Source organism: Prosopis cineraria, unplaced genomic scaffold (genome assembly GCF_029017545.1).
Source record: "Prosopis cineraria cultivar Desert tree isolate PC_DT_omini unplaced genomic scaffold, ASM2901754v1 PC558, whole genome shotgun sequence".
Classification (NCBI taxonomy): domain Eukaryota; kingdom Viridiplantae; phylum Streptophyta; class Magnoliopsida; order Fabales; family Fabaceae; genus Prosopis; species Prosopis cineraria.
The window spans coordinates 26,498-36,273 of NW_026555883.1; the positions used below are offsets into that span (position 1 = coordinate 26,498).

The window sequence follows — 9,776 nt, forward strand, 5'->3', positions numbered from 1 at the left end:
AAATAAATCATGACTATTAATTTTTAACATTGTAACTGTTTACATGAGAATTCTAATAGTCAGGGTTAAATTTATAGAAAAATAAAATCTAAATAATACCTGTATGAACAGTTATGGTGTTAAAAAATTAACAGTCAAGGTTTATTTTGTTATGAATTTAAAGATTTAAGATTTATTTTGCATATTTTAAGAGTTTAGGATTTAGGACAATTTTTGAGTAATAGTTCAGGGTCGTATTTGCTCATTAATTCTAATTAAAAAGTGATATGATTGTTAAACACATGCAAACAATGATGATAATAATAACAACATGCCTTATCACACATGGATTACATGACACTTAAATTTTTATCAACAATCAATTCTTTATAAACACACATATATTATTCATCAAGTGGATTCTATTTGATAACTTTCTCATGTGTCATTTTTGTCCTACTCTGAATCTCTTTATAAGATTGAAGATTATCCACTCAATTTTTTTTTGTAAGTGCCTTAAGGATATTTCTTTATATATATATATATATCTAAACCATCTCAAATAATTTCTTTTAACTATTTTCTCTTTCAGAGATGCTATCCCAATTCTTTCTCATATACAATCATTATGGATCCTTTTTCTATCTTTCTATCACTCTCAATATCACATATTCATTTCAACATCATCATCTTTACAACCCCAATTTTTTTTTTTTTGCTCTTATTGTGTCCTTTCAATGCTCCATTCACTATCATATAGCAACATTGGTATAGCAATCACCCAACTTACCAACTTAAACAAATAAAAATGAAAGATGAATTATAAAAAGGAAACATTTTTGGAAAGTAAAAAAAGAAAACAAAAGAGTGATATGTTTGGATTCACCTAATAAGATTGAAACACCATGAAAGATAATTAAGGGTATATCAAAAGCAAATGGTTTTTGGTCCTTTAACAAATTATTGTATACTTTTATCTCATCTCATCTTATCTTTTTTCTTTTTATTTTTTTTCTTATTATATTGAATGACATCAAGAAGCTCACAATTATTGATATATAAAAGGAAATTTTTTAAAAAAAGAAAAATAAATAAACAAACGTGTAGATCAACGGGTAGTATATCTTAGCCGGACACAAAATTTTTAGTATTTGCAAAAAATTGGAAAAATGATAGAAAAATTCCCTTGAAATATACAAATAACAATGAGATCTCACAAAATGTGATAATTCGTGTCAAGTTTCTTGAGACTTTTCTGACATTAATATATTTTATGAAATGACTATAATGACCCCAATTTAAATATCAGCAACTATTTTGATTTAATTAATGACAACTTTTTTTTGAAGTTGACTAAAACAGGATAGCAAATAATAAGTTCTACTCTGCAATTAATTTTTTTAATTATTAATAAAGTCTAAGTATTGTAAATATCAATAATTACTTTGGTTTAAGTGTTAGACTTTTTTTTTTAACAATAACTAAAACAAGATAAGTAATTGCAACATTTCCTTTACAAATTTTTTTAATCACTGAAGTTTAAGTATCGTAATGTAAAAATGTATTTAGTTTTGCAGTAAGAAAATGTTTTTCTTAAATATTTTTCCTATGTCTTTACACCTGCAGAAGTTGATTGTCGATTTTCTCTCTCTCTCTTTTTAATACTTTATGTATGGATTATAATATAACAAATAATTAAATAATTAAAACATCTTTTCCAAAGAATGATAATGAAAAGCTAAAAGTGCCCATTAACTACAGATCTGTCTCACCACTAATTATAGAAATGAAAATATTGACGATCGATTGAAAAATTCTTTGTAATAATATAAAAAAAAAATTGTCCCATTATAAATTTTGAGAATGTGTATTCCTCATTGCACAGAGCTTGCATATCTTTGATCAGTCTAATATGCTAATCATGGGAAAACTTCATTCCTTTCTTCTTCTCTTATTCTCACTTCAATGTTGCTCCATAGCCTCCTTTGCTTGGAGTGAGACAAACATCATTTCTGACAAATATGAACTTCTTGCTCTTAAAACCTTTGTCACTTCAGATCCATACAATATCTTAGCCAATTGGTCTGTCTCTTTTTCTCCATGTAAATGGGTTGGTGTCACTTGTGATATTCACACTGAAAGAGTCAATTCCTTGAATCTTAGTGATATGGGTCTGACGAGCATCTTATCTCCACGGTTGGGAAATCTCTCATTTCTTAGTGAACTTGATCTTAGTAACAACAATTTTCATGGCCAAACACCAAATGAGTTTGTTCAACTCCGTAGGTTGAAATTACTGAACCTGAGCTACAATGACTTTGAATGACAAGTTCTATCATGGATAGGACATTTATCTGCACTTGAGCACTTGAATCTTCGAAACAATAGTCTTAGTGGAATTATTCCATTTTCTCTTTTCAATCTATCAAGGTTAGAGATCTTAGATTGAAATTCTAATTTGGTGGAAGGAATCATTCCAGTTGAGATTCGAAGACTCGAGCATTTGAAGATTTTACAACTGGGAGCTAACAAGCTTTCAGGAATCGTTCCTCAAAGAATTTCCAATTTATCATCACATGAAATATTGAATTTGTCTAACAACACTTTATCAGGTATGTGTTGGTTTTCTTTTAGTATCTATATTTTTTTTTGCTACTATATACTGATCTGCTATTCATGAATTGCGTTTTCAATTGCTTCTTATCTTTTTGTCTTTTATTTTCCGCCAATCCTACATTTTCTTTTCGATAACTAGTTTTGTTTATTTTCTTCATTTTTATATAAAAAGGGTTATAACTATCCTTCCAAGTTTCTCAATGAATCACACATTAAAAGAGAAAAAAAAAGAAAAACACAGCATATTAAAAATAAGTTATATTATGTTTCTTAGTCCAATCGAATTGGAAGTGTTATATGTATCATTAAGAATGTATTCGTCTTACACTGATATCCATGAATTTCTATGAAATTTTCTTTATTTTTGATATTTTTCTTATTTTATTATTTTCAATAAAATATAAAGTATCTGCTCTCTTCTTTAAAAAGATAAACTTTATGAAAGTCACATACTCTCAATTTCAGAGCATCCATTCCCAAACATATTATTCCTAATACTCTTTATTTTTCTAATATTTCAAGGAAGCATTCCATATCTGGTTGGTTATCTTCCACAGCTAAAGAAATTGTACCTTGAACGAAATCTTCTTGTTGGTTCTGTACCATCTTTATTTAATAGTTCAATGCTACAACACATTGCAACGGGAACAAATCAATTATCCGGCAGTCTTCCAACAAATGAGTGCTTTGGCCTACCAAAGCTTGAGACTTTTCTTGTGGAGGAGAATTATTTATCTGGCAAAATGCCCTCTATTTGGCATCAGTGCAAAGAATTGACAAAGATATCATTATCTGATAATAGATTCAACAGAGGATACATACCAAGTGACATTGGAAATTTGACCAACCTCCGACTTTTACATCTTTCAAAAACAACTTGGAAGGTATAATTCTTAATTATACCCATGATTTGTTTATTGTTCCTCTTGATGAATTATACATTAATTGCAAATTTCTTTCTTTCTTTCTTTCTTTTTCTTGGTAGAAGATTGCAAATTTCTTTTGATATATAGGTCAGGGTCACTAATCTATGATGCAAAGGGAGAATGATATTAAAGTCTCAAAACAATAAATTTATAACAGTTAGGTCCCAGCAAAATTTTCTATAAAATCAATTGTGAATATTAATTACAAATAAGATTTTTGAATTCTAAATATACATGTCAATTTGCAAATTTAAATTTCTATTTATAATTATTTGAATTAATATTTGCATCTTATTTTTAAATTTTTTTGTTAGAGACCTAATTGTTATAAAGTCTCTATTTTGCTAGTCCGAATTTGGGGTAGCAAGCATTTTTTTTATTCATATAGACTCAAACTCGAGATGCGCTTAAGCACTTATATGTAGCCCCTTCAACTATGACCAATGCTTGTTAGACCTAATTCTATTTCTACAAACATAATTATTTAATTGGTCGACCACTTTCAAATATGAAATCTGATAGCTTTTTTGTCAAATCATGAAATTTAAGTGTCCATCAGCTTTGGATTACATTGCATAGTCCAAAAGTGAATATGATGAATAAAATTATATAAAATAGGATAAATAATTATACAAAACTCTAACAAAGAGAACTCATAACTCATAAACTTTCAAATTTAGGCAGAGAAACCCCTGTTGTTATCTATTCTCTTATTTCTTTAATGGAACATAATATTTTATTGACCAAATTATTCCAATATTTAAAATTTATATTTTTTTTGGTGTAGATAACTTCAATTCCCATCAAATTATGTGTGATAATTCCCCGATTTTTTTGGTGTGCAAGTAAATCTTGTCATATTATATTATATTAATGAAATAATAGACTAATTAATTAACAGCTAGAGGATGATTTTCATAAATGTAAAATTTATGGAGGTTTATTGTAAGGTTTTAAAAGGATAAGGATGTTTATCTATATACAATCCAGACTTCAGGCTTATTATGTATAGTTTAGACTATAAAATAATTAGTGATATATAAAAGTGAGACAAAGTGTATGAATCAATCACATATTGAAATAGAAAATCTTTCCAAATAGATTGAAAATCGTTTCATAGCTAGGCTGCATATGCTAACATACGTTGTTAACTAAACTGTAGTTAGTTGTACTTAGCCAACCTTAGTTAGCTTAACTCATCTAGTTAGGAATATGGTTATTATTTTGATGTTATCTTGTATATATGTAGTTAGTCTGTTATATGCTTTGGATGCTTCGTGAAGAAAATAGACAATAGTGGCAATTATCTTCTTCTATATTTATAATAAAAAGGAAAAAAATTACTATATACTAATACAATAAATTGATAAAACGTGATAATAATAATAATAATAATAATAATAATAATAATAATAATAAACAAAAAAAGTAGATCTTGTTTGTTTTTGTGTGTGTGTGTGTGTGTGTGGTAGGACTCTCTTCACAAAGGCAGGGAATGTGGCCATAGTAATCTTCATTAACTTTCAATATTAGAGTAAATATATAATGCAAAATGTAAAAAAAAAAAAAGTATTATCTACCGTTACCAAAAATTGATTGGTAAAAACATTATAAATAATAATTGTATTTATTCTCTCAATCATAATTCATACATATTACATTATATATTTTTTGAACTCTTAGAATATGGAATCAATTAATACGATTTCCTAGTTTCTTGTTTTATCATATAATTGTACCTTACTTTCACTCATGTCGCGACACCTTGATTAGTTTAATAAGCTTAAAGGTAAATGTTAGAACAATGTAACTGTAGTTAATTAGTTTAATAGTTTTTAATATAAAATATAAATGATACTTTTGCTCATTATTAATTTTAAACAGGTGAAATTCCATCATCTCTATCCAACATTTCTACTCTGATGGAATAAGTTTATGGGGAAACAATTTAAATGGCACTCTTCCAATATTAATTGCCAATTGGACGTTGATGGAATCCTTGGAATTAGAATACAACTTCTTCACAGGTACTGTGATATGCTTTAACACAATTTCATTATTATTCATACATGGCTATTTGTGTTTAAACGCAATGCTTATTCGTGTGTGTGTGTGTGTGTGTGTTATCTCCAATATTAAATATTGTAGACCAGTCTAGTCTTAGTAGCTACTAATAAACAAATATTTTTTAAAATTTTTTTATAGGCACAATCCCTCCATTTCTATTCAACATGCCCTTTTTGAGAACGGTTGTCCTTGACAACAACCTTTTACATGGTAACATGACAGAAGAGATGTGCCATCAATTCGCGCTACTTGAAATCTTATCAGTTGTTGTGAATCAATTGGATGGAAATATTCCAAAATCATTAAGTAACTGCACATCATTGAAACTACTATATTTGGACACCAACTCATTCACAGGTATGTATACTCTTTGCTACCACATATATAAAAGTGTTTGTGTTAGTCTTCATCAAAGATTTATTATTTTATAAAAATGTCACTATATATCCACCATTTTTTGTGTCTAGGTTTTATACCCAAAGAAATTGGCAATCTTGATGGACTTGAAGGGTTAGATTTATCAAGTAACCATCTCAGTGGACTTTTTCCTTCCAATATATTCAACATTTCATCATTGACACATGTCAACATAGGCTGTAATTCTCTCTATGGCCTTCTCCCACAACATTTAGGAATTGGCCTTCCCAACTTGAAGGAATTGATGTTGGATGAGAATAACTAACTGGACAAATTCCAAACAGCATCTCAAATTCTTCTAAACTCTTCAAGTTAGACCTGGCTTTGAATAAATTTAGTGGAGCTATACCCAACGTAGTTGGAAACTTAACAAACTTGATAGCATTATATTTGGAAGGGAATGATTTGGAGGGTTTGATTCCTAACACAATTAACAATTTACGAAACCTTCAATATTTAAGTCTTAGTGGCAATAGATTGCAAGGGTCCATTATCCATGAACTTTGCCAACTCAAAAGTTTAAGTGAGTTGTATCTTGCCAACAACATGTTTTCAGGAATGGTTCCAAGGTGCCTTGGGAATACTTCACTGCGGAAGTTAGATTTTAGCTCTAACAAATTAATTTCTCATATACCCTTTCTCATTGGAGTCTCATAGATATCTTGGTTTTAGACTTATCCTCCAATGCATTGAGTGGAATAATCCCATTTGAGGTATCAAACTTGAGAGCAATTACATTATTAAACTTGTCGAGAAATCAAATTTTAGGAAGTATCCCAAAAACTATGGGTGGCTTGCAAACCTTGCTAAACCTGTCCTTGGCCCATAACAAATTAGAAGGGCCAATTCCTGAATCACTTGGTAGCATGATAAGCATGGAGTTCTTGGATCTTTCTCATAATTATTTGTCTGGTGTAATTCCAAAGTCCTTAGAGTCACTAATCCATCTAAAGTACAGTAATCTTTCCCACAATTTATTGCATGGAGAAATTCCAAATGGTGGGCCTTTTCTAAATTTCACTGCTCAATCTTTTATGATGAACAAGGATCTTTGTGGGAAGTCCTAACTGCAAGTCCAATCATGTAGGAAAGAAAACAAGCATATATCAACAAAAGTGATGATGTTCATGAAATTCTCATTGCCTATTATGGTTGTCATTTTGGTTGTTTCATGCGTTGCCTTTCTAAAGCATACTAGAGAAGATGTTAATGATTTAACCAATAGGGATTCAATAAATTTGGAGACACCAATTTGGATATCCCATTATGAGCTTCTAAGAGGAACAAATGGATTTGATGAGAATAATCTTCTTGGCTTTGGAAGTTATGGATCAGTATACAGAGCAATCCTTTCAAATGAAAGAATAGTTTCTGTTAAAGTATTTAACTCAGACTTGGAAGAAACATTAAGGAGTTTTGATGTTGAATGTGATGCCTTATGCAATTTACATCATCGTAATCTTGTCAAGATAATTAGCTGTTGCTCAAAACATGATTTTAAATCTATAATCATGGAATTCATGTCAAATGGGAGTCTTGATATATGGCTGCACTCTCATGGCAAGTGTTTAGATATCTTGCAAAGGTTGAATATATTGATTGATGTGGCAACTGCATTAGAATATCTTCATCATGGTACATCTAAGTTAGTTATTCACTGTGATGTAAAGCCGAGCAACGTATTGTTGGATGAAGATATGGTGGCTCATCTTGGTGATTTTGGTATCGCCAAATTGTTAGGGGAAGGACAAAATGAAATTTACACCAAAACCTTGGCTACAATTGGCTACATGGCACCAGTAATGATTTAAAAAGTTTCTACTTTCTATGTTGGTTTGATGAGAAATTGATGTAGAAAACTTTTATTTTGTTTTTAATTATAGTAATGCCACAAAACAACTTCCTATGTTTTTTTTTAATTAACATGTGAAGATGTGTATTAATGAGATAAAATATGAGTTTAACATTAGTTTTTAATTAGTCCCTATAATTTTTTTCATTGCTCCAAGTCTCTTAAATTTCATTGGTCTGTAATATTAGTCTTCATCATTATTGGTATTGTTAAATATGCTTATGTGTACATAATTATCTTAATTGTCTTGTGAAGATAGTAAAATTATGATGAGTTGGATATTGTATAAGCAAAATGACCACTAACCTTTTTGCATTTCTACCCTAGATGGAATGTTTTCTTCCTTTTAAAACTTCATCCATTGCACGTTTAATGATTCTGATTTAATGTCCTACTTTTTTTCCTTGTACTCATTTTTTATGCAACTCATCATAATTTTAGTAAGTCATCACAAAAAGTAATAGATATTATGTTTATGTTAGCTACTGTTAAGTTCTTATGATCATATATAAAAATATAGGAACTAGCAATGCAAGCAGATGAACCTTAAGGGACTTGAAGTAATAGAAAAAATAGAATTGATACTAAAACAAGCTAAACATATATAGACCAACAATTATATTTTTTTTCCTTTTCTTTTTTGACAAAACTGCTTTTATCTAATATTCCACCTGATATAATATACAGAGTATGGATCTAATGGAGTTGTATCCGTGAAAGGAGATGTATATGGTTATGGCATTTTGCTTATGGAAACTCTTACAAGAAAGAAGCCAACAAATGAGATGTTTGTTCAAGGTATAAGTTTGAAAGATTGGATTAGTAAATCAATACCAGATTCAATCATCAATATTTTAGATGTCAAGTTGCTGCACAAAGACAATCAAAATATTGAAAATGTATTACCACAAATATCATCAATTTTTGAGTTGGGATTAAATTGTTGTTCAGATTTATCTGAGGCACGACCTACTATGATTGATGTTGTTGTATCATTGAAAAAATCAAGGTCATGTCTGTGTAAGATGCTAGAGGCACGTACCATTGGTTGAGTGATTATTGAATCAGAATTTTATTTACTATTTCTTTAGTTTGTTTGTTTGTTTGTTTGTTTTTTTTTTGAGGAGCATGTAGTCTTGTAAAATAATGGAGTGATTATGTTTGCTATGTTAATATATGAAGTATTTGAAATTTGAGATTTTCTGATGTGATCATCAGTTCAACATTCAAGTTATTTTACGAAAAACATTGTATGCATTACAACTGTACTTGGATATCTACTGGTAGGTAAGGATTTTCGGGATTGTTCTTAATATTATGAGGCAGCTGGGCCCTGATTTTGATTTTGGTTTACTTAAAAATGATGTTTATAAAATAATGTAGTTCATTTGGCGGCCAGGGCTAATTTGTTTTTCCACAGGAAGCCAGGATAAAGTAGCCATCACAAATAGTAACGAATTTGTTCACTGTGCTGTGTCATTAATTATATCATTATCCGACTGACATATACAAGAAAAAAAAGTATTGTCAGAATCAGACTGCATCCGCCGGTTTGATTGGGAACTGGCTTATGGTCCAACACGATCAGAGTACAAAACCTGGGTGAAAAGTAAACCCATCAAGAACCGGTCTAATTTTTTATTTCTGTTTTGAAAAATCTCAATTATACAGAACTATGTTATTTTATGTTTTCATTTGTCTTGTGGCTGGTTTTTTTTAGTGTTATATTGATTATTCTTTAGTAATTTTAATTAATAATGAAAGCTTGTGTTGGTTTTGTTTGATAATTAATATGATATATTTGATGAATTTGATTATTTGCAATGGACAATAAATAGTTTGATTATAATGTTGGTGCAGTGAATTATAGATTTGACATGTATTATGCGGATATTGTTAAATATGCGGATATTGTTAAA

General features: G+C 29.5%; 1 protein-coding gene across 1 annotated transcript; it reads left to right on the top strand.

Annotated features, from left to right (window-relative positions):
- Positions 1 to 1,900: 1,900 nt before the first annotated feature.
- Positions 1,901 to 3,485, top strand: LOC129297569 (receptor kinase-like protein Xa21). The gene is made up of 3 exons (XM_054935890.1): positions 1,901 to 2,261; positions 2,448 to 2,591; positions 3,118 to 3,485. Exons 1-3 carry the CDS (start codon positions 1,901 to 1,903, stop codon positions 3,483 to 3,485), a joined length of 873 nt encoding a protein of 290 aa, XP_054791865.1.
- The last annotated feature ends 6,291 nt before the right edge of the window (positions 3,486 to 9,776 follow it).

Bases quoted from the DNA above. Each gene is read 5' to 3' on its own strand.
- LOC129297569 (XM_054935890.1), top strand. From the start codon at position 1,901: ATGGGAAAACTTCATTCCTTTCTTCTTCTCTTATTCTCACTTCAATGT. The intron at 2,262-2,447 runs GTAGGTTGAAAT...ATTTGGTGGAAG, and splicing joins AAATGAGTTTGTTCAACTCC to GAATCATTCCAGTTGAGATT. The intron at 2,592-3,117 runs GTATGTGTTGGT...TAATATTTCAAG, and splicing joins GTCTAACAACACTTTATCAG to GAAGCATTCCATATCTGGTT.